Consider the following 23,865-nt stretch of genomic DNA (forward strand, 5'->3'; position numbering starts at 1 on the left):
CATGCAACTCTCCCGTGCGATCGCTCTGCCGGCTTTATCCGCAACGTATCGAATTTTCGAACCATCGCCGGTGCTTTCCAATCGCATTTTTGTCACGCGAATCCTGCAGTCGTTCGTCGAGCAGAATGTTGAATTTACGATCGTTCTCGATAAATCATTTTTGCCAACTTACGCCGCGCTGCATTTCGCATGCACGTCCACACGCTCGAACGACTTTCAAATGCGTTTTCCACCGTGCATTGTTCCCTCTATTTTTCTCGCTACCACGTACAGACGCGCACACGGACCGTCAATAGTCACGCGACGTACGTGTGTATATTCAGAAGGTGTACAACTGTGTGCAGGTGCATGTACGTGTCGAGTGCCACGGTTCAATAATTCGCCACGTTAGCAATTTCCGTTTGTCGGGACATTTTCGTCCGACGCTAAGGCTCCTTCCTGTTGACAAAAACGATTACTGCATCAAGCAATAACGAGTTTAGCGATGCTCTGTGCTCGGCCGGTACATTTCGGATGCGCCGTTTGCTGGTCATCCCCGCCACTAGACTACAGTTAGAAATATGCTCGCGTTTATCTTCCAATTCCTATGGTTTTTCGCGTTTACGATCGGTCGGGTATCAGTGGCATTCTCTAGGATAATCGTGAAGTGTGCAAGATTGGCAAGAATTTGTTCAGAAACGCTTTGAAGGCCGTAAGGTAATGGAGAAGCAAAGACGGGTTTTTTCCTAAATTTTCTCATTGAGATTAACTCCGTCATTGATTTCTACGCTCGACTAACTTTTTTTTTTATCGTTGACACTGAGTTATAATTATCCGATACAGTTTCTACTCTATTATCTTCATGTAAGATTCAGGTGATCCATGTTTTAAAATCACCTGTTACGATCGTTTATAACGTTCTAGATACGTGCACTTTAAACAGTGGCAAGGCATTAAGGGATGATCGGTGAAACTTTTCCGATGTGAAATTTTCAGCAGGAAAATTCTTGGAGGAAACCTTTCCTACACTCTAGAGATGCGATCAATAATTCTGCCGATTGTTCAATTATAAATTTCCCTTTGCGCGAAAAAGTACTTCCGCGTGTAATTGCATCCTGTCCCAATTAGTTCCGAGCGCGCGCATTATCGTTCCGCGTTTCTCGGTAATTCGTTAACAACGATTTACGTTTCACCGTTAATCTATGTCGAAATAACACGTTGCCTCGCCGCAGAGGGAGGAGAGTGAAACTAAAAAAAAAGAGAGAAAAAAGTCGCGCGAAACATTGGGTGAACGCGAGAACGAAAGAGTAACAGAGTCGAGAGGAACGCTCGGTGCATCGAGCTTGGGGATTGAAGCGCGTCTGCGGTTGCGCTTACACGCTCGCGCGCGCGCGCGCGCGGGTGCGGACTGGCACCGTAAGGGCTCGAGGAATCGAGCCAAGCTGGGGAAACAGGTGAAAGCCCCGAAACTCGTTTGGTAAAAAAGCGTCGGTTAAGTGTGTTGCGAGCACATGTGCGCTCGCGCTATAAACGCACTCCGTGCACCACGTCGAGGCGGCAACGGGTTATTGACGTGCTTCTGTGGAGCTGTTGTCGAGCGAGAGAGGGATGTAGAGATAGAGAGCCAGTCTGGCTGGGAACAAATGTGCCCGTGTACGCGATACAGACATGTATAGATATACGCGGCCGCCACGTACAACCTATACACCCGTACAGCCGCGTACGTACACGTTCCCTCCTATCATATATCAGGGAGTGAGAGTAGAACGCGCGCAACGTGTGCAAGATAATTTAATGGGCAATAATCATGACATACATAGAACCGCGCATACACCTCCGTAGTCGCGCTACGACTGTCGGAACGCGGGTCTATATTTTCTGCGCATGCGTACGACCGACTGGTAGTTTCGTGCCGAACTGCTCGCTTGCCTATCCTACTCCCGTCGTCTTCTCGCTTCTTCGTCGTTCTGTCCTTCCTCCTTTCCTACCGTCCCCACTCTACTTTCCGAATGACACGATAGACCGTGAACGGTGCGCGCCTGACCGTTCGGTAACTTACCACTTTCGGCCGTTTCAACGTCCACTGAATTCGCTAAAACTCTGGATTGATCTAGCCGACTCGTCGCAGACGTGTGACGTTCATTATACGCTCTATATATAGTATATGGCTAAAGGGAGCACGCTGGTAGCTACTGGTATCGATACTTATCGATGGCTTGATATTTAAGTGGCAATAGCTATCGATTGCTTTCAATAGTTTAAATGTTACCAAGATTATTTATTCAAGAAGATCGTCGAATCAGGAGACGAAAATATTAAAACTGTTGACAGTCGTCGATAATTAAATGAAATAACGATGGCGAGTCGCTATTGTACATTTTTCAAGGAGCTGTTTGGCAAAATCATTTACATGTGTGTCGCGCAATGGACTGGAGATTAACGTCTTATTATTGAAGGAACAAATGTGTACATATTGAACAATGTAAAACCGCGAAAATTAATTTGTTATTTGCACTTATCATCTGGATGTGTAAAGGGTAATTGGCTTTTTTGACCTCATATATATCTCATTAACGTACACACGCCTAGTAATGATCAGAATGTATCTTAATATTTTTTACGACTTTTAAAACTTGGTTAGTACATGTTAGGAATGTAGAAACAGGAATAAATGTTGTACACACACAACTCATCGGAAGTTATGTAACATAGCAGAAAATTTATACCATAATGAAATCGTTTCTTTGTTTTTGTCGTGGACAATATTTTTATGTAATAATCGCTACATCCAAACAGTTTGATCCACGCGTAATGAAATAATGGGCGTACACCAACAAAATCGATGCCGCGCGTTTAAGGAGCGCGTGTATCTGTCGAGGTCCTATCTTGTCGCGCGCGCTGCATGCGCGCGCTCGTGCATAACATTATATCGTGGCGTTAAAGTTTGCGTGACGCGCGCGCTAAACCATTCGTTAAGCATTCGCGACGCGTAATCATTGGATTGAACTTCAGCGCTGTCGCTGCCTCGGGTTCATCGACGCTCCTCATTCGCGCTTCCGCTTCTTTTGCGTCGAATTATTTCGTCGGAACGGCTGACTCGCTCGTTTACGGTATGACGTTTACGAGGGATGCACTGATTCGCAGCATAAAGTCTCTCTAAAAGTTTCTGAAAATGCTTAATGCGTTGATAAATTATTTGAAGATTATAGTGACGGGAAGAGACGCATTAAGAAAAAAAGGGGGGCAAACACGATGCAAGAAAGCGAGCAAAATTTAAATTTCAAAACTGCAGGGTAGACAAGGGCAGCGTCTCGAGTGAAATGCTAATTAATCGTCCTAGCTTCTGCGATATTTAAATTGATCGTATTACTTAAATCGATCTTGACAAAATTTGTGCATAGCGTCGTTGCTTTTTACGAAAACCACCAGTCACGTTTAACATCACTAATCGAAACGATCGTAGCGGCAATAAAATCTCCATGCTCATATTTGCGTAAGGCGAAACGTACGAATTTCGTTTGCTCGATCGGTCGCGTTACTCTTGTCACTTCGGAGTTCCGCGTGTGCATCTGCGGAGAAGCGCAAGAGAGGGTAGGATAGAGTAAAATAAACAGCGGGATCGAAAGAGATACGAAAACAGAAGAGAGAAACGGGGTGTGATAAAGAAGCGCAGACAGAGAGGGAGACACGATGCTAGGGTCACAATCAATAAGCGTTTGCGGGGATAGGTGAGTCCTCGATCCTCCGGGTCCGTAATACAGTGCTCTCGACGCTTGCGCGGTGCTCTGTAACTCCCGATTCTAAACCCTCCCACCAACTCTTTCCAGCCATACGCGCTTATCCCCTCCCTTCTAGTCTCCCTTACTCTTCCCATCTACCGCTTCCGTTTCTCTCGTTCACGGTTGCTGCGTTGCTCGAATTCGTTGTCGTCATCCAGAAGAACCGGCCGCTGCCGCGGCGATTGGTGACGTCTAGACCGCGTGCTATCGATACACGGACCAGCCTGTGCACTGCAGTACGCAATGTTATACACGGCCGTTTGTCATCCTTTAAGGCCAATTAGAAGGCGTCGCGTGCGCAGCGCCCCCTGTGCACCTTGCGCATCACTCGCTGGCGAAACAATGCCCTTAACCTCGTCAAATTCGATGCGATTCTAGGCCCGCACACCTCCCAACCCCCCCGTTTTTCACGCGCGTTACCTACTGTTGGCCGCTGGATCAATCGCCTCTCTCCGTCGATCAAATTATTGATTAGCGGTAGCCCGCCACGCTGACCGAGAAAATAGAGAACTATTTTGGAGGGAGTTGGTTGGTATCATTACGACGCATGCGTCGAAAGTAATAATTGGAGGGTTTGTCGTTGAAGTAACTTTAGCGGTCATTGAGGTGTTTGGTATTTTCAGGGGTTTAATAGGTTGCAAGCTGCCCGTCCAAGGGATGTGCTGCCATATTTCGTGTACGGTACTTGGCGTCCAACACTTGTTGCGATTAATTGTACGCATAATTGAGAGACTGTGTACAATTATTTCTTAATAATCGGTAGAGTATTTTATGGTGCAACGGATTCTTTTAAACAGCAGTCGAATTCTAGAGGTTCTAATGTTTAAGTAACTTCTTTTCAAGCGTACCTCATCTTTCGTTTCTAATGGCTATTTTGTCACGCGTTTATACTCTGCGCATTCATGATAGATAATTACGCGTCGATGATTACAATACTTCGATTTGTTCTTTTTTTCGCATTCTTCACTGTTTACGCGGGAGGAGCACAATGGAGCTTAAGTTACTCTTTTATCACTTATCGGTCGCTCTTGTGTAAGACCATACGTTTACACGCGAATGCGTTGGCCAATGCGCGGGAAAAGACAACGAACGCTGCACTCCGATCATTGTTATCGGTGATGAAGAATGAGAAATAACTTCAGCCGTATTGCATCGGTGTATACGTAGGACATGCGTCCGTGTTGCAACTTTCGAAGCCATTCTATTCATTAACGCGATAACAATGCGGAGCGTACGTCATGTATTCGCTGGCGTTTTTGTTGAACCGTGAATTTTCATAGTAAAACTGCAGGAAGAAAATAGACATCCGGTGCTGCCGGTTTCCATTACTTTGATCGACATAGGGGACCGCGTTAAAACGGTTTACGAGCGTCTCCTTTTAGAATTTCCACCAACGTTTGGCAGTATGTCAAACATTTTCCGTGGATTATATCAACGCACGAACTTTCTATGTACTTTAGTCGGAATAAATAGATATACGCTGCGGAGCTCCCTTTTTTGAAATATAAAAATGTGTAGTCTAAAGGAAAACGAGAGATAAAAATTACTTTAACACGTTCACGCCGGCGTGACTCACCGGTGGGTCACACTTGACTGTTCCGTGGGGCGGCGTGACCCACCGGTGGGTCACACTTGACTGCTCCGTGGGGCGGCGTGACCCACCGGTGGGTCACGCGTTTTCAGAAAATTAGTCGTTTCTTCAGACGAACCACTTTCCTCCAGATCCATTTTATCTATTATTTATAAGGGCAAAAATTCAAATATATTCTAACCGCCTCTGTAGAAGAAAAGATAATTTTACCTTTGCAATAAGCGAGTTCAAATTCGCAACGATATTGCCCCGCCCCACGAAGCTTAACGCGATAAGACAGTCCCGCCTCACGCGGAGAAACGTAGATTTTCGCCCCGGCGTGAACGTGTTAAATATGTATTTATGAATTATTGTTACATTGAAGAGTAACTGTGAGTAAAGTTGTTACGTATTGTACGATATATTTCATAGTTCAGTACTGTGCACAATAGAGTATCGAATTTTTATTATTTTCATTCGTTGTAAAGTTAGTTGTGGGGTAATAATCATTGTTAATCAACGAACAACGTTGATTTTTCGCATTTAGGGACGACGGTAAACAAAGTGGAAAGGAATAGGATAATCGTGATTGATAGGCGTTGCCCGAGAAGTAATTCCAGTTATTGAACACGATCTCGCAGCTCGTGCAAACGTACGAATTAAACGTCAGTTCAATTTTATTTCGCAGTAGACAGTAATCGGTATAATCGCTCGCTTTCCAATTCGCTCTCAACTTTTCGTTCAACACGTCATAATAATTTTCCATTGATAATTATTCTTCTAACAAGCGTTATACGAATACGTTCTTTAAGTAAAAGTAGTTTTGCATAACATTATGTCAATTAGTGGGACAAATAATAATTCAGACTAGAATTATTTCTGGATTATTAACTAGCGTTCATCATTTGTATTCTATTAATCAATAATGCATAACCAATTATTATTATTTATTATTGTTAATGCTGTCGTTGTTGTTGATAGGTATTCCCTGATTTTAATTAAAATTGACAATTGTTACGTGTAAATCGAATGCAATTATTCACCAACAAAATAGGGTAACTTTAATTCAATATGTAAGAACGATAGAAACAAATGAAATGGCAGTAAGGCCATAAATTAATAAAGCACAGTGGTTATTTAAAAATTATGGTACACGCACAAATAAACGACGTAAATCGACGTCACACTAAGAGAAGTTTGTAGGTCAGTATAATACCGCGGTAGTAATTCTTTGTTTCTTGTTCTCCCTCATTCACGTCCCTCCTTCCTTCGGCATTCGCCACTATCCATTCATTCATCATTTGCGAAGTATTTCCCGCATTCGTCGATCGCAGTCGGTTAACAAATTCAGGGAGAATCGCACATTCTACGATCTCTTGTAATGTCTTAGAAATAGCAAGTATTCAGTGCAGTAATATTCCGATTACATTTTACGGGGGGTGGGAAAAAGTAGCGTGCGTTGTTTGCAAGATAGATTCATCCATTTCATCGCCTTGTTCGATAAGAAACACGAGAGAATCTTGACGCAGCAGAATTTTATTAGCGGATCCTTTTTCTCCAGGTTTCAGCGCGTGTTTTTCGCTTTTTCACTCCTACCTTCTCTCTCTTCCTCTCTCCCTCCGCCGGCAGATTCCGTAGTTTCCGGCGAAAGGTAGCATTTCTCCCGGGACTCGCGATATTGATCGTGGTTTTGCAGCTGAAAAAGATTACCGCGATTCGCGATAATATTCCGAGTTTCCAGCCCATTCGAACCGTTCGCACGAACTTCGTATTGCATACCGCGTTGTTTAAAAGAACTATTCCTTGACACGCTTGTACGACGCTGTACGAAATAGACACAATAATTAAGCTTTTTCAGGCCGTTTCCGTAACGTATATCAACAATTAAACATGATTCTCTTCGAGTTCGAGATATGACCAACTTAGAGATCAATTCTATCTTTTTTAATAAATGTTTCTATACCAAAATGTCTGCGATTACAGTATTTATCTTTGCACGATCAAACGATAAGTTTCCTTTGAAAGAACGAACCTTTATCACAGATTCCAATCCCCTTTGTCTAATGCGATAACTACAAAATGAAACATTTAAAAGAATCGTGTCGATTAGTGTAATTCGTTGATTAAAATCGCGCGTACACACGTTTCCCGCATGGCCGAGATATTTTCGCCGCTTTGTAGAAATCTGACCCTGACCGAGTACAACCTACTTACACCCGTGATTTGTCGATCGCACCAGTTGCACGAGGCCTCGCCGGTCAGCTACCACCGGATTCTCCAGTCTTTATTCATGAATTTTTCGTGACATAACACTTCAGTATATCTCACCCGACATTTCTCGATAGTTTAACTGCAACATTCGCGATACATACATAGAAAGTCTATTTTTATATACGTTACACTAATTGCTTTTGAAAATTGGCAACTTCAATAAACAAGGAAGTTGCGTATTGTTAAATATCTTGTTGTAACGATACGAGGATACCTCGAACTTGACGTGTTCCTTTCGTATTAATTTCTTATCCGACGCGTGTTCCTTCCAGAATCTCTTCGTGAATACAACGGCCTTTCCTCGGATCTCTACAAGCCATCGAACTACGACAAGCTCGCGCTGTCGCTCCTCTCGCCGCTACCGAACGAGCAAGACTTCGCCATCAACGTCTGCACGTTGCTATCGAACGAGGGGAAACACATCCTACGTCTCGACAAGTATCCCCGTCTGGTGAACATACTCCTAGCCCACGCGGGTGTGTTCGACTCGCCAGGCACGCGACAGCTCTTCATCGAGGTCTACTCGCGTGTCAGGAATTACTCGATCAACTCGTTCTGGTCGGACGTCCTCGACTCCCAGGACGTGATAGATCTGACGAACGAGAGGACGTTCATGAAGAAGCCCACCAGCAGCCCGCAGACCTTCTCTAGGCGGAAAATCTTGGAGAAAGAGAAGCAGAACAAAACCGCCCCGGCGACAGAGAACGATGAGCCCTCTACGTCGATGGACGTCGACGGGGTAAGATAGAATAGGACAGTCTGCCTTTGCCACAATCGCTAGACTCTTATTTACGTCTTGTAGATTCATCCTTGAGATCGACGAAGTTTAAGGGAATCTTTTTTACGTTCGCAGGTGCTTCCAGATTGTCCGAGATTGGATCCGATCGGGTCGCATCAGGATGAAAATCTGAAGGATCAGAACCAAAACTCGATAAAGTTCGAAGAGGAGGACAGAGATCTGTTTTGTGTCGGACGAACATTGGGGACGCAGGATCCTTACGGGCAGCGCGTCCTGCAGATAGCTTCTATCCTGCGGAATCTGAGTTTCACGCCGGAGAACGCGGCCGTGCTAGGAAGGAATCGGTGTTTCTTGCGATTCGTGTTACTCTGCGTGAGGGCAAGGTGGAGTAATTTGCATCAGCTCGGTTTCGACATATTAGGGAACATTGCGAACGAAATTATTTTGAAAGAGGCCGGCGAGAGGATAACAGACGTCGTATTGTCGTGCGTGGCGAAGGGAATTGAATCCCAAGACAGGTTTATCGTTATTTCCTGCTTGGAGGTGCTTAATAAAATTAGCCAACAAGACAGCAATGAAGAAGTTGTTACGTTTGGATTAGAAGACAATGTATATGAACTTATATGCAGGTGAACGTTGCTCCTAATATCTTTGAAAACGTGCATCGTGGACGGTGTACGTTATTGTAACCGGGGATATTGTGTTTGTTCGCAGGTTTTTAGCTCTGAACGACATAGCTCTTTTAGTGTATACCTTGGAGTGTTTGTACGCTTTGACTTCGTTGGGTGAAAGGCCATGTACTAGCGTCGCGCGGGTACGCGGGGCTATCGACACGTTAGTCGCCCTTGTCACTGTGGAAGCACAGAGTTACGGCCCGAAAGCTTGTATTCTGATGAGAGTGATCGAGACAGTGTCTACCGTGACACCGGCACCCTCGTGTACCACTCAGAATACTCCGGTCACCGCTGCTGCCCCAGCTGCGACGGTCTCCTCCTCCGTGCCAACTACACCGGTCACGGTTACCGCGACACCAGCTCCTGTTAGCCCAGCACCTTCGCGACCCACCACTCCAGCTGCGACTGCGACTAAATCTACAACGCACAGTACGCGCGAAAATAATCCCACTGCTCAACTTTGCACTATAATATTATTTGGTTTATTAGTAACTTTAAATACTTTGAATGGTTTATGTCGTTGTGCAAACGTTCATAAAAAATATGGAGAGGAACGACGTTAATTAATATTGTTCTTCTTTGTAACGAATATTTAGAAGCAGTCGAGACGAACAATTCGCTTCAACAACAACATGCACATCAACAAATCATACAAGAGAACGAGCAATTCGCTTTGAGTTGGTTGAGAGCTACCTTTGAACTTACACCTGGTGTACGTATAGAGCAAGAAGAGTTATACAAGAAGTATCTTGGTTGCTGCACAAAAATTGGTAGAAGAGGTGTAATTGCACCGCTTCATTTTCCAAGATGTGTTAGGTAAATGTCTAATAATATTACACATACCATTTGAGATGATTTTTTTTTACGGAAATTAATCTCTTGTAGATCTGTATTTGGTGGAAGCGTCGGACCAAATCCGTTAAAAGGTGAAACAAGCGGTACTCAGTATTATGAAGGAATCCGAGTACGGGCCACACCTCCCCAAGTAACTTATCCGAGCCAAACTGCGGTTGGGACTAACACAGCTCCAATTCCAGCGGTCAACACAACGCCAGTAAAGGTGCTTCCCGTACAACAGCGTACAATCAAGAGTATAAGTCCTGCTCCTGATAGCACGGCCCTAGACAATCCTGCATCTGGGCCTCTAAGAACCCCGACCCCAGCCTCACCCATCCTGAAAGCCCAATTGTCTGCTCCCCCGAAACCACCATCCGGTACCTCGAATACCACGACACAATCCCAAAATCCAGTCACCAAGGTTGATTCTAAAAGTCAGGTGGGTCCAAAATCCTAAGCTTTTCTACCATTCTCTCTACCACTCATGACATACCTTGGTTCTTACTTAGGTTACGGTTTCACTACGCTATTACATAATATATATATGTACATATATATATGTATATGGGCTTTCCTTAACAAAAACTACATTTTGCATGATGTCCCGTACATCCCATCGCTGCTACACGTGCATGCACATTACAAATAGTAAAGTATTGCGAATAGTGAAGTCCAGATTATTGAAATATATTCTTTTAATCGATTTCTTTTGCAAAATTTCAAAACTTTCCTTTTCAGGACTGAATTATGGAATATAGCGTGTATGTAGAAATCTGATTTTTTTTTTGTTTCGAATAAGCAGGACTTGACTATAGACCGACGAATAATAATGGAACAAAGAAACTTGCTGAATGTAAATACGAAGTATCATCCCTCAGATTCACACGATTTCTCTGTTTTATGACTAAAAAGTTATTGTTGCATGATCAACGCAGATCTATCATTTCTTAAATATATATTCTTTGACTGACATGTTTCTCATACGAAAATAGTACGTCTCTTAGTATAATACGGTACTTTCGCTGTCTTCTTCTACAATAAATATAAGTTCGACTTATTCTCTAAATAAATTCATGTATCATGCTTAATAACGAACAAAGTACTACTACAAAATAATGTTCAACTATTATGCTTTATGAAGTTCATACAATTAAAAATTAGTTTCGTTCCAATATACATTTGCTCACAATTTATAAAACTTTTGTTATCAACATTGAAAATTGTTCGTTTCATGCCCAGATAAATCATTACAGCATATCTTATCACGTACCTAACATACGAATTATATTACAATACAAATATTTGAACGAAAGTATTAAATCAGTCTAACTTTCCGTTGTTGTAATTTTTATTAAAATTGTGAACAAATAAATTATTTCTTGCTATAAGTAGCGAGGTATCAGTTGCCCTAATATGGAACGCATTTTGTTTTCTACTTTGGTACGCATAATATTGTTTAAAAAGTTCTTTCGTGGAACAACAAATTTTCAGGAACGGTGTTTGATACTAGATGCTTATTCCATATTAGTACAATTGGCGCTACATTTGGTGATGTACTGTAACGACGACAAGATTACATTGCGATCATTGTTGATTAGGTGTCAGTGTCGCATCCTCACTTGAGCCAAGCGTTGCTATCGAGTGGCTCGCAAACGCAGCAACAACCGCAGCAACAGACGCAACAAATACAGCAACAGTGTCAAGCTGTCCAGGTAGTTGCAAAGGAAGATAATCGAAGTGGTACCACGTCCAGTTCCATAATAAAAAGCCTTCTGGCTACTAAGGTAACGGTCAGCAGCGACTGCATGCCCAGTACTGCTGCGACTTGTGTGTCTACCCCTACTGCCTGCGTAACAAACACTACTGCTAGCATCGCATCCAGCATCAGTGCCAACCAGCTAATAACCAGCAACCAGGTATCATTGTTGTACATTAACAATGAAAACTGTAGGATTTGTTCTCTCCCTTTTATTTTTAGTTTATTAGCAAGACCTTGAGTTTTTGATGTACAAGATGCCTTTGAAGAAAATAGTATTCTGATGTTAATCATTATTATACTTTCACATCATCGTCTTGTACAAGTCTGACAATGATCTTGTCTAGTAAAACAAATTAATTTTATCTTTAATATCGTTATAAAGTTATTTTCTGGACATTTGGAAAGCATTCTAGTACAGAGCGTAATTGTAGGATGAATAAAAATATACTTTCTACTTGATGGAACAGAGTATACGAGTTGAAGCATGTTTATGCGATAATGAATTATCATGTTGAACACAATGCAATGCAAGTCGAAATTGAATTTAAATTAATATATACTTGTATTGTAGAAGAACTATTTTACAGGATAAGATCGCATTTGGAATCGTACTTAGTGGATGTATGTTTTTAACATATTTGATTCTAAAGAGTTTCTTAATGTTTGCGTTCTAAAGTAGCTATAAGGATTATGTTTTCGTTGTGCCGTTCTTTTTTTTGTGTTCTTTAGTTTTGAAGACAAGTTTAAATGAAACGATTCTTGATCATTTTATCACTTGTGTATCTAGATGAGTTACAATTTTCAAGTAACATTTAACTAAGTGATTATCTCTTGAACTCAATCAAAATAATAGTATTTTGTATTTTACTAACAGAGCATGGTTTTCATGATTTCAATTATTATTTTTTTTCTACGATAATTAAAAAAAAGTACAGAAAGTAGTTTTCAAAGAGAATAAAAGATATTTTTGTCTGCGAGCCTACATTATATTGCTTGTCTAGGTCGCGCAACGTCAGCAACAACAGAGGCTACTGCAGCAACAGTTGACTAATCTAACGCAGCCTACTGCAACGACGACTACTTCGACAACAATACTCCCAAAGACTCCCATCAACACGAAGCAAAAGCCAGCTATCACACCCATTCCTGCCAAAAAGATTCAGAGGCTCAACGGAGCCAAATTTATTATGACTAATAATTGTGACAAGGTATGATTTTATATTTGTATGGCAAGTCGTAAACCTTTTCATTCCTCTGCATTAAAAAATTTTAATTTTTGTTTTTAGACTGAAGTAAGTGATAATGAAAACGTCAATCAAATCGCAACATCGACAACTTCTTCCACCGTGATCTTGAATTCAACCGAGAATCACATATCGTCAACCATTAAAGTTTGTCGGCCTCCAACTGCAATAACCGTGGCTATGGCGAACAAAGCGAGTCAACGATCAACGTGCACATCAATCGCCGAGGATTCGGATTCCACGAACAATTCATTGGCGTCTAGCAGTGGTATCGGTGGCAGTAGGGATTGTTCTGGTGTCGGCGTAGAGGAGGACAATTCTCTGACGAGTTTCGAAGGGATACTGTTAAACGGCGCGCCCAGCAACATGGACATCGACGCGCAGGACGATGGGTCCTCGAAAGATTCGTCCAGCGTAACGTCTAAAGAGAAACCTTTGCAAAGCATGATGCTTGTAGACTTGTTGGATAGAAAAGTCGACAAAGAACCGCTTCTGAATGGTGTTTTAGGAAAAAATTCGATAAACGAGAAGGGAATGGATTTAGTGGAAAACCACATTAAGAAAGTACTAAAAGAATCTCCTACAGACATTAAGATTAAAACTGAAGTAGACGAGGGTAACGTTATACAGACGGAAGTATCCGAGGATACCTTGATCGAAGCGCCTAGGGGGATAAAACGAACTGCCAGCGAATCCGATGAGGTGGACGTGAAGAAAGTGAAATATTCCAACGGCACGATGTCGCCGGACCCCGCTGTCGACTCGACAACCGCCGAATCCACTGTCTCGAGTATAAAATCTGAGGAACAAGACGATGACAAGGACAGCGAGAAAGCGACCGTCTCTTCTACTGCCGCGAATCTTTACGCTGCTCTGGCCGCGGATTGCATAGGAGACGAGACGGACCTTGACGAGAACGTGAACGTTAAGGAAGAATCTCCTCCCGTGATAAAACAGGAGCCCCACATATTCGTTAATCAAATCAATCAACAGCCACGACAACAGCCAGCCCAACAGCCACAGGTGCAACACCAACAACAGCTTCAACCACAACCGCAGCAGTTACCGCCGCAACCACAACCCCAGCTGCAACAACAACCGCAGATCCAGCAACAACCGCAACCACAGCCACAACCTCAACAGCACCAACAGCAGCTAATCGTAACAGCTCCCAGACAAATAGTGGTACAACAAACGATTCAACCGAATAATCAGGTAATCATACCAGCCGGTGCAGTGAAGGGCAGGCAGGCACAGCCGCAGCCGCAAGTTTTATTGCAACAAGGGGCAGGAGGTCAATTACAGTACGTTGTTTCTGGCGGTGTGCCCGGTCAAAATTATGTCCTGGCGCAACCGCAGACAACGTTGGTTCAGGGTCAAGCGCAGACCGTACTAGTAGCTCAAACGACCCAGCAACAAGGTACAGGTGCGAAAACAATTATTATTCTGCAACCTCAAGCAGCTACGCAGCCGACCCAGCAAAAGATGGTTGCGGTCACTCCTCAAGGGCAACAGGTTGTTGTTACGCAAGTCTCGCGGCCCATTTTGCAAAGTCCCGCCCTTGGCAATATTCCGCCGCCGTTGGTACCAACGTCAGGCACAATTCCACAGACTTCCATAATAGTAAACAGTTCCGTGGCGCAAACGAATCCGAACACTGTCACCGTCACGATCCCCGCGATGGCTCAACAAACACCGGTATCGACCAGTGTGCCATCGAGGGTGGTGACACCGACTCCTGCATCCACACCGCCGCCCACCAGACCCACCACGCCTCATCAAGCGGCGGCTACGCACGGATTGGTCGCGAAACAGCCCGTTAAGCTGATGAAAACTGTTAGTTCCTCAACGGAGCCGGAATCCAAGCCGTCTACGAGTCAAAATCAAACGGAGAAGACTATCACCATCAAAATCGATCCTAACGCCTATCTTTGCGAATGGCGAGGTTGTTTGAGGTAATTGTTCGAGTCCTATCTTAACTATAGATAATACTACTTTAATATACACGCAGAAAGTATATAAAAAACAGAGTCGTGTAAAAACGTAAATATTCTTGTACCATTATAGGCAATTTAAAACACCGCATGAAGTTTACCTTCACGTGTGCGAGGCACATTGTCCCACTGGCGGGGAGGAAATATTATGCCTTTGGTCAAGTTGCGATGCCTTGAAGAGACGTAGATTTTCGTTAATGACCCACTTGTACGATAGGCATTGTAACGCGGAGGTAAGCATAGCATTATTTATCTCTGAGCAAAATCATTTGCAAAACAACTTGAGCGTCTAATGGCAATTCATTGGTCCCGCAGACAATGTCGATGAGGAGGAAACAGTTAACGGTAACAGGTAAAACCGAAGTTTCGACATCGACACCGCCAACTCCTCATCACCCTGGATATGCACCGAACGCAGCATTCCATGCTATTAAGCGGCACGCCTTGGAATTCGTAAATCCAAAGGAGCTAATGGTTAGTAAGATGATATGAAATTACACGAGAGACCTTGCAATTAGTCTGCCGATGTTTACGGATTTATGGAATACATAAATATATATATATATATAAATTTCCATAAGCGTCCGCAGTCTAATTACAGTAATGCAAGTAGCTATAAGTGAGACAGTAACTTCGATGTAAAAGAAAAAAAGAGCACAAAACACTTCTCTGTCATGCGGATAACAAATGCATTAAAACTATTACGCACATGTCTGAGATTAACGCGTTTAACGATATAATCTGTGTCGATATCTCGGAGAATCCCTTTATAGTCCCACGGTTCATAGAGTCTATTGAGTTTTGTTAATGTAATGAAATTTCTTATTCTCTTGGCGAAGCAGCAAAGGCCGACCAAGCCCGCTGCAGCCACCTCAAGCTCTTCTTCCCCCAGACCTGGGCAAAATCCTCCACCAGAACAGGTAAAAACGTGTTCCAAAATTGACAAGAGAAAAGGATTCACGGTTCACAGTCCACAGCCCCTGTGCGCTGTTCCTGTCGCCTATTTTTTTTTTTTTTTGCGCTTCATTCTCTTTTGTTTTTCGCAACGTACGCTGTTTTTATTGTTGTTGTTGTTCTTGTTTTATTTTTTTTATACTCTTAATTTTTACGTTTCACGGTGTATAAAAACCTTGTGTTTTATATTAGCATGGATTTCATTTTAGTTTCATTTCGTAGCTAGAGTCCCGCTGTACTATAATGTATGTGTTCACGCATTTGAAGTGTATTCATGATGATGGAGGGTGTTGGTTTAATATTTATCTTGCGCAGCATAATGGTAGAATATTTGTTACGCTTGCGACGCAGAAAGAACCACCTTTAGCATTAATTATAGGTTTAAATATTTAATTACTTTACTTGGACCTGAACAGTAACATTTATTTTTGCATAAGTCCTGAATATAGGAAAGAAATACGTTTAGGATATTGGATTACTTGGTGCCGATTACATACGATCACATACGATGAAGTTTATATGCTTGCAAATAGAATACAGATGGAACGTTATTCTATTTCAAGTATCTATTCTTGAATACATAAACATTTTTAGCACCAAAAAGAGCTATCATTATATAGTAAGCTTGTATAAACATATTTTTATACGTGATCTTTTTAGATTTGATTAGAAACAGTGTTTTATTTTGTTTATACAAAGCATGCTGTGATTAATTTATGTTATACTGGATTGCCCGTTAGTACCAAAATACAGTCTCTTCGTTCATAGAAAACAACTGGATGCTGTTCAGTTGTAGTATTAGAAGATGAAATACCAATATTTTGTGTAATCAGTTCACACGCGACATCATTCCCCGAATCAGTGTTCTCATATTGTTATTCATAATTGTATTTCACTAATGTCCGAAGCTGTTTGCAACTAATTAATTCGATCACTAAATAATTGCCATATTTTTGTCGTATTATATTTGTTTTAGTGTTACTTAAAAGTGTGACTAGATATTTTTTTTTACCGCAATAATAGACGATCTAGAACCACGTTTCAAGTCCTTAATTGCTTTATGATTTCTCAACAGGATGACAACGAAGGTCCAGTGACCAAAAGTATTCGCTTGACAGCAGCTCTTATTCTTCGTAACCTAGTCATATATTCAACACATGGCAGAAGGTAAAGCTCCCTATTGTTACTTAATATTGGTACAAAGTAGAAATAGCAATCGTGATTAAGTATCCGTAGCTAATATTTTGTAAGTGTGATTAGTAAAATTTTTTTTTTATTTTTCAGGCATCTTAGAGCGTACGAACCACACTTGGCAGGTGTGGCATTAAGTAACGTCGAATCATCGAGAACAATCGCACAAGTTCTGTACGATATGAACGATCAAAGCAGCAGTAACCATAGGTGACCTCTTGAACCAGGCCTCTAAAAAAACAAAAAAAAAGAAAGCTCTTTTCACGTTGCGAGCAGCGATCAACTCGCTTATTTTGAATTTTAGTGTAAAGTGAGAGAACAGAGGTACGATAGAGAAAGATGCGAAGAGTTTGCAAATGTCGTTTTGCGAAGAAAAGAAAAGGAAAAGTGTGCTCGTGCGTTAATAAGGAAAAAGGAGAGGAGAAAATGCAAAGAAGGTGTATTAATGGTGAAGAGGATGCAATTAGAAAAGAAGAGGATACGGCAATGTTCCATAATTATTAAAAGAGGCCTATAAACTTACTAGGCAAGTCGATTTGCCGATTTAGACTATAACAATGTACTGTAACTAGTTAACACGAACGAAAGACAGTAGATGAAGTGATTGCGGATCAGTGATAAAAGAAAGAAAGAAAGAAAAAAAGCAAACAAAAAACGAGATAATATTTCAAATTTAATATTAATATTTATTTTCTCAACAAGAAGCGGAAGAAATGTTTTTAGTAATCGTGTACAAAAAAATGGAAGGGCGAAGAAAAATACTTTATGGACGTTATAGTTAATTACACACAATCAATATTATATTATTATTATATTATATTATATTATTATTATTATTAATTATTATTAATATTATTATTGTATGTTTTTCATAAGTCACCACAAGAAAACCTAGAATGTAAAGAAAACCTTTTTATGAAATGTATTTGTTAGGACTTTATGATTTTGCTTATATAATTGCATATTGCAATTACATGGCTATATTATCGTCTCTCTTTTGTTTTATTATCGAGTAATCATATTGTGTCAAGACCAACGTTAATAAGGACATCGTCGCACATAATACGATGATAACGATGATAATGATGATGATAATGACATATTCCGACCCTGAATCCATCTGATAGAAAAATCTAAGAACTTGTTCTTCTGCTTTAGATCGCTTTTAACTTTCGAACTCCTAGCTGTTCGTTCAACTTTTGTAACTTTAAACGGGGATACTGCACGTGTTAACTATGTTTCAATTACTATGTTTATGTTCTTCCTTCAACAGTACTCGGTGGATAGATTTAAGCTAATTTTTGTTTTCATTTTTCCCATATGACCAACTATATTTCGATCAAAGCGTTTTACAAACTTTAATATTGTCAGATATAAAGTGTTCCCGTGAAATTCTTATCTTTTTTCTGCGTTCCGATATTTTCGTCAAGACATAGTTACTCATATGAGAAAAATGCGAAACGAGTATTTAAACACATCTACTCGTTACTGAGAAATAGGAACATATATGTAGAAAACGGAACATATAATTACCACGTGTTTTCGTAACTGTACGCTCCCTTTTAAATGAAGAGATACTCTAATTAGAGAAATTTTTATACTTTTTCGGGACAAACTGAACGTGTCGTGTTGAATCGTTTCCTCGATCGCGCTATTGTTGTCATCTAATTACGTACATTTAAAATACGGTTTAATCCGGCTTGGCTGAACCGCGAACAGCCGAGAAACGATGAGAAGCATCCATGTAACGCTACAATACACACAGATATTAAGATTCGATCGAGTCACAGATTAATTATTGCTTCCGAGTTGTCTGTGTATTATTAGAGATACGAATGTAAGTATATTTATACTTGGGAACTTAGAAAGGCCTAAAATGATCTTTAAGCCAGTGTTCTACAAATTTTCAGCACTAAACAAAAGATAGATAGACGAAGAGAAATTAGAAGAAATGCTTTCCATACCAGTCATTTACGATTTCTTCAATTTTCTGTATTTGCTTTTTTAACAATTTACCACAATGACGGAACTGTCTTGATAATCTTGATTTAACTCAAAAGGAGTGAATTTGGGCGTTATTTGAAAGTGATAACTGACGATCAATAATAAAAAGAAAATATTGTCTTGCACGTTTCTGTTTTAAACATTGATTATATTCAGTTAAAAAAAGAAAGCATAAAAGTAGCAAAGGTTTAAAAATTTGCTAAATAGTTTGACGATCAGATGTTTTTCCATTTGTTTCTTTTTATTTCTTTCGAAGACTGTTGTTGAGATAAATTATGCTTATTCATATCTTTTGTTATTTCGTATGACAAAACGCCTTTACTTGAAATCCCAATGCTTCTGCGAATTTTCATAACAACCATCTTAAGGATAAGTGATTCTCGCGGCGCGTGACGATAAGGGTTTTTCGTTTTCTCTTATCTTAAATCATAAACGAAATATTATCGACTTCTTTGTATCATAAGCTGTACAAAACGAGGTAACGAAAGAAAGTGTACCATGAAATGGTAATTACGGTTGTCTCGCGAAATCGACGGAAAGAGGAACAATTCTTCGTTTGGGATCTGTTGTCGTTGTAATTCGAACTGAAGAAAAAAAGTCTCTTTTTTTCGTTTCCATAAATGTTAAAAGGGAATAAAAACGAACGAGAATACAGTGACTGAGAAAAATATTCATACGTAACAAAGTTTTTACACCGTTCGAGGGTACGTCTAGTTTAATTTCTGTTCATACTTGATTACTTCCTTTTTTTTTTTTTTTTATTAACAATTTTGCTAAAGGGGACACTTGCAATGGTAGACGTTAAAAGTAAGCAATGTATGAATACTTTTTTTCAGCCACTTTATACAGACTTTGGTAGGACGGGTGGCACATGACTCTACATGTAAAAATAAATCGAAAATGTAGAATAAAATTTTTTTATAAAAGGCCTAGTTTTTGTGGAAATTGAATTTAATAATAACTCGTCTAATATACGTGGATGTGATTATTTCCAGGTTTTGCCAATGCAACGAATTTTTGCGCCGTTTCCAGTATTCGAAGTATGTTCAATTTACATTGTACCCTTGCGCATTTACTTGAACTTCTTGCGTCACTTATTTCTGTTCAATTCTTTAGTAATACATTTGTAAGTCTCTCTTTTTTCTCTCTCTTTCTTTCTCTTTTCCTATTACATATTATTATATCTTCAATAACGGTTGAATTTTTTGAGATTTCAGTCCTTCAACAGATTATAGAGAGCAAGTAATTCCAACACCATTCGCCATCGGACACGAGGAAAGAATCTCGTGCCACGTTTGAGACGGTCACATTCAATTTTCTCGAAATCTATATCTTTTATTAAGAAAAATTCTTCTGTATACTTTCGAGTTAACTCTGTATATGTAGAATCATCTTTCATCCAGTTGTAAGACCAATCTGTTCGATTGTATGACAAGATAGCGTCAAGGTTGCCGTTACTACGTTTGTTATCCACGGTATTCTTGAGCGGGATCGCGAAATTAAAAGGATTATTAAGACGATCGTATTCGCGGGAATTCGGAGGGCTAAAGTGTATTTGTATAATTATAAATATTTATACATAACCCCTGCACTTCATTCATGATGTTCACGAGCTCTGTGTAAAAAATTTTTCTTAAAGGAGTAAGATTAAATATGTCTGGTGAAGCGCGCGAAATGAGAAAAGGAATTCTTGTATTATAATAGAATAATGGCAACAGACGTAGGTATATATATATATATACATAAAATTTTGTAATTATCGACTCGATAGACAGCGGACGCTGAGAAGAAAGAGCTAGCTGGCAACGATTATATAATCGAGGGAAGAGAATCGATGACTTAAAAATATCGCGGATTGTAAAACGGACGAAGAACATTGCGCGAGCCTCTGTTATGTATTTTATATATAGATTATAAACGCTATATGTATATATAAAATACATATAAGTATAAATATACATATAAATATATACATAAATCAAATTCGAATAGCTAAACGTTTAGAAGAGAGATCTTATCGAGAGGCTTTTTATTTTTATTATTTGTAATTACCTAGTTTACATGTTCACCGTTTCGTACGATCGTTGAGGATCATAACAATATGTGTAAAGGAATGAAAAGAATAATATAATAAATTACTAAATACAAAAAAAGCAGAACTATTCAAATTGAACGTACGCAATTGTTTGAACGTTTACTCTCTGACTGCACTGTATGTATACTTTTTATAGAAGCAAGCAAATCTCAGCGTACCTGATTAAGCAAAATTCACTGGCGAGCAACAATCTACGAGTGAACATTCGAGAAATTTTCTTATCGCTTTCCCACATTACCATAAACACGTGTGTCCCGAAAAACGAGTTAAATACAGTAATTATTTTACACACTGTTTATGTTTCTTCCTCGTTACTTTATATATATCGCACCTTCCAACAATTTATGCCTTCTTTTTTAATTTCGAATCTCTAACATTTATAATTACTTGTTTTTTTTCCTATGCAATTTATTGATTCAGCGAGTAAAAAATATAAACAAATATAATAAGCTATTCTCTTAACTTATTTCTTGCATGTACAATATAATAACAATTTCTGTTGAATGCTATTGCTAATACAGTCTTACAGCTTGTCTACTTAAAATTTATACTTTTAATTTATAATTTTTGTTATTTATATTACTATAACGGACACTGATCCACAAAAATATAAAACTTTAATCTGCAGCTACTAACAACTCAGGCTTTACCTGTGAATAATTAAACACTTTATCATTTATATAATTATGATAGTTAAACAGTTAAAAATTGAAATCTCACAATTTGTGCACAATAACGTACTTCGATTTAGAAGACTGTAATCCAACATTTCATTTTTACTTTCATTTTTTCCATCGATATGTGTTTAACTTAGTATACAGCCTTCTTTCGACGTTGTTTTTTCCTCACAAAAATTTTCCATCCTGCTTCTATTGGTGAATGCGATACAAGGAACTGAAGTGGCAGTAGTAATTTTTAAATTCGACGATTGTGTGTATACATCTGTTCTTAAATCTGATAATGTGCAGCTGTTCGTTGAGCATTTAGTGGAATGTTCTTTGTTACTTCTAGTCGACGGAATATCTTCGGTTTTACATCTTACAGATGGTAATTTGAACACAATAGGTATCTGCATTTTTCGCTTGGACAGTCTACGTTTAATCAATCTTTGATCGAACCTAGTACATGAATTAGCAACGCATCTCGGTCTAAAATTCAAAAACTCAGACTTTTTATATTTCGACTTTAAACATTTGCTATTTACATTATTCCCTACAAGTAACATAATAATAGCGTTTTTCTCGTAAGTTGAATATAATTCCTCCTCGTTCATATTTATTGCATCAACTGCTTTGCTATTCTTTTCTGTAGAACAACATTTCATTCCGTTTGTTGTAACTTTCTCAGCTCGTGTTATTTCTAAACATTCTTTGGGTATAGAAACTTTCGGAGTACAAATTGATATGTGACAAGGACTTTCATTTTTCCCTGATAGATTTGCTTTTTCAGCTGTAATTTTTTCACCTTCTATTATCTCAAAACTTTCATTAATAGGTATAGAAATCGTCTGGGTAGAAATTGATATGTGATAAGGGCTTTCCCTTGTTTTCGATAGATTTCCCTTTCCGGGTGTAGACGTGGCTAATGGTCTAAAACGGGACATGGTAGTGGACCAAGAATCGAATGCATGAGAAGACGCGGATCTTATACATTGAATTTGGACATTGTTGTAGCACTTCAGAGATTTAACACTGTTTTCTTGTAGACATTTATCAACTCTATCCTTCCCACACGTGTTTTCTTCATCAACTTGCTGAAGAGTTATATCATTCTTTTCAATATGCTGCAAGTGATAGCTATTTCTCGACTTTAACAATGAACTTTGAGCATATTTTATATGATCACATAGGCATGGTTCCTGTACATAAACATTCTTCTTTTCAGGATTCTGTGTTTTTATATTTTTCTGCTGTTTAATGTTCCCATTCTCCATGGTAATACATTTTCTTCGACCTCTTAGAGATTTATTTATAACGATCAATCGTTCCTCCAACATTTCAGTATGTTTTTTAATTTCTTGTAGAAGTTTTATGCACTCTGGTCTCATAATTTCCAATGTATTAACAACATTGTGTTTAAGTTCCATTGAAGTTTCATTCTTCCCACTTGTGTTGCAATCGGCATTTTTACACCGTATTTGTTTTAACTGATAATCTTTTTCGTTGAATTTTGTTGTGTCTTTATCGTTACACTTTTTTGCTTCTTTTACCATACTTTGCAGCGTATGTAAAGCGTCGTCAATTGTACTTACGCATTTATTTTCACATTCTTTACGTGGGAAATCCTTTGTAACATTTAGGGACGTGTAATTCGTAGATTTTGTATTTGAAACAGTACAAGTATCTATGCATTGTTGTTCCGTATTTAATACAGAACGGTTAGTTTCTTTACAACTTGCATTAGCACTTTTCTCAAAATTTATCGATGCTTTGAAGTTTTCATAATTCGCGTTATAGAGATGTTCTGCTCTGTTACTGCAAACGGTATAATCAAATGCACTATTTTCCATCAGCTTTCCGTTCGTGTTAGCCGGTGTAAAGGAATTTGTCCAGAAAAATTCTCTGCGCGGTTTTAGACAATTTTCTACTATTCTAAATTTGGAATCAGCTAATATATTTGTAGGATTTAATTCTAAATTGGTAACGTTAGACTTCGGATCAGTTTTAACAGAATCTTCTTTCGTTCCAGCAATTTTCTCCAATTTTAAAGGTAAGTCTGTCTCTATCACTTTAGACACTCTTACACTCTCGTTTGGTCCTTCCATACGGCTATCTA

General features: G+C 39.5%; 1 protein-coding gene across 6 annotated transcripts in view; it reads left to right on the plus strand.

The window, feature by feature from the left end:
- Bap170 (Brahma associated protein 170kD) overlaps positions 1-17,827 on the plus strand; it is a 50,459-nt gene extending 32,632 nt beyond the window's left edge. For 2 of the 6 annotated variants that reach the window (XM_076892534.1, XM_076892533.1), the window contains 13 exons: positions 7,872-8,338; positions 8,453-8,967; positions 9,053-9,441; positions 9,609-9,828; positions 9,898-10,288; positions 11,448-11,765; positions 12,610-12,816; positions 12,895-14,807; positions 14,920-15,079; positions 15,162-15,320; positions 15,689-15,766; positions 16,876-16,967; positions 17,085-17,827. In XM_076892534.1, coding sequence (XP_076748649.1) covers positions 7,872-8,338; positions 8,453-8,967; positions 9,053-9,441; positions 9,609-9,828; positions 9,898-10,288; positions 11,448-11,765; positions 12,610-12,816; positions 12,895-14,807; positions 14,920-15,079; positions 15,162-15,320; positions 15,689-15,766; positions 16,876-16,967; positions 17,085-17,205 — 5,030 coding nt within the window. In that variant the 3' untranslated portion in view covers positions 17,206-17,827. The remainder of the gene's footprint in view (positions 1-7,871; positions 8,339-8,452; positions 8,968-9,052; positions 9,442-9,608; positions 9,829-9,897; positions 10,289-11,447; positions 11,766-12,609; positions 12,817-12,894; positions 14,808-14,919; positions 15,080-15,161; positions 15,321-15,688; positions 15,767-16,875; positions 16,968-17,084) is intronic. The other 4 variants (XM_076892536.1, XM_076892537.1, XM_076892538.1 and 1 more) reach the window with 4 other exon arrangements.
- The last annotated feature ends 6,038 nt before the right edge of the window (positions 17,828-23,865 follow it).

This window comes from Xylocopa sonorina, chromosome 3, assembly GCF_050948175.1.
Source record: "Xylocopa sonorina isolate GNS202 chromosome 3, iyXylSono1_principal, whole genome shotgun sequence".
NCBI classification, from domain to species: Eukaryota; Metazoa; Arthropoda; class Insecta; order Hymenoptera; family Apidae; genus Xylocopa; species Xylocopa sonorina.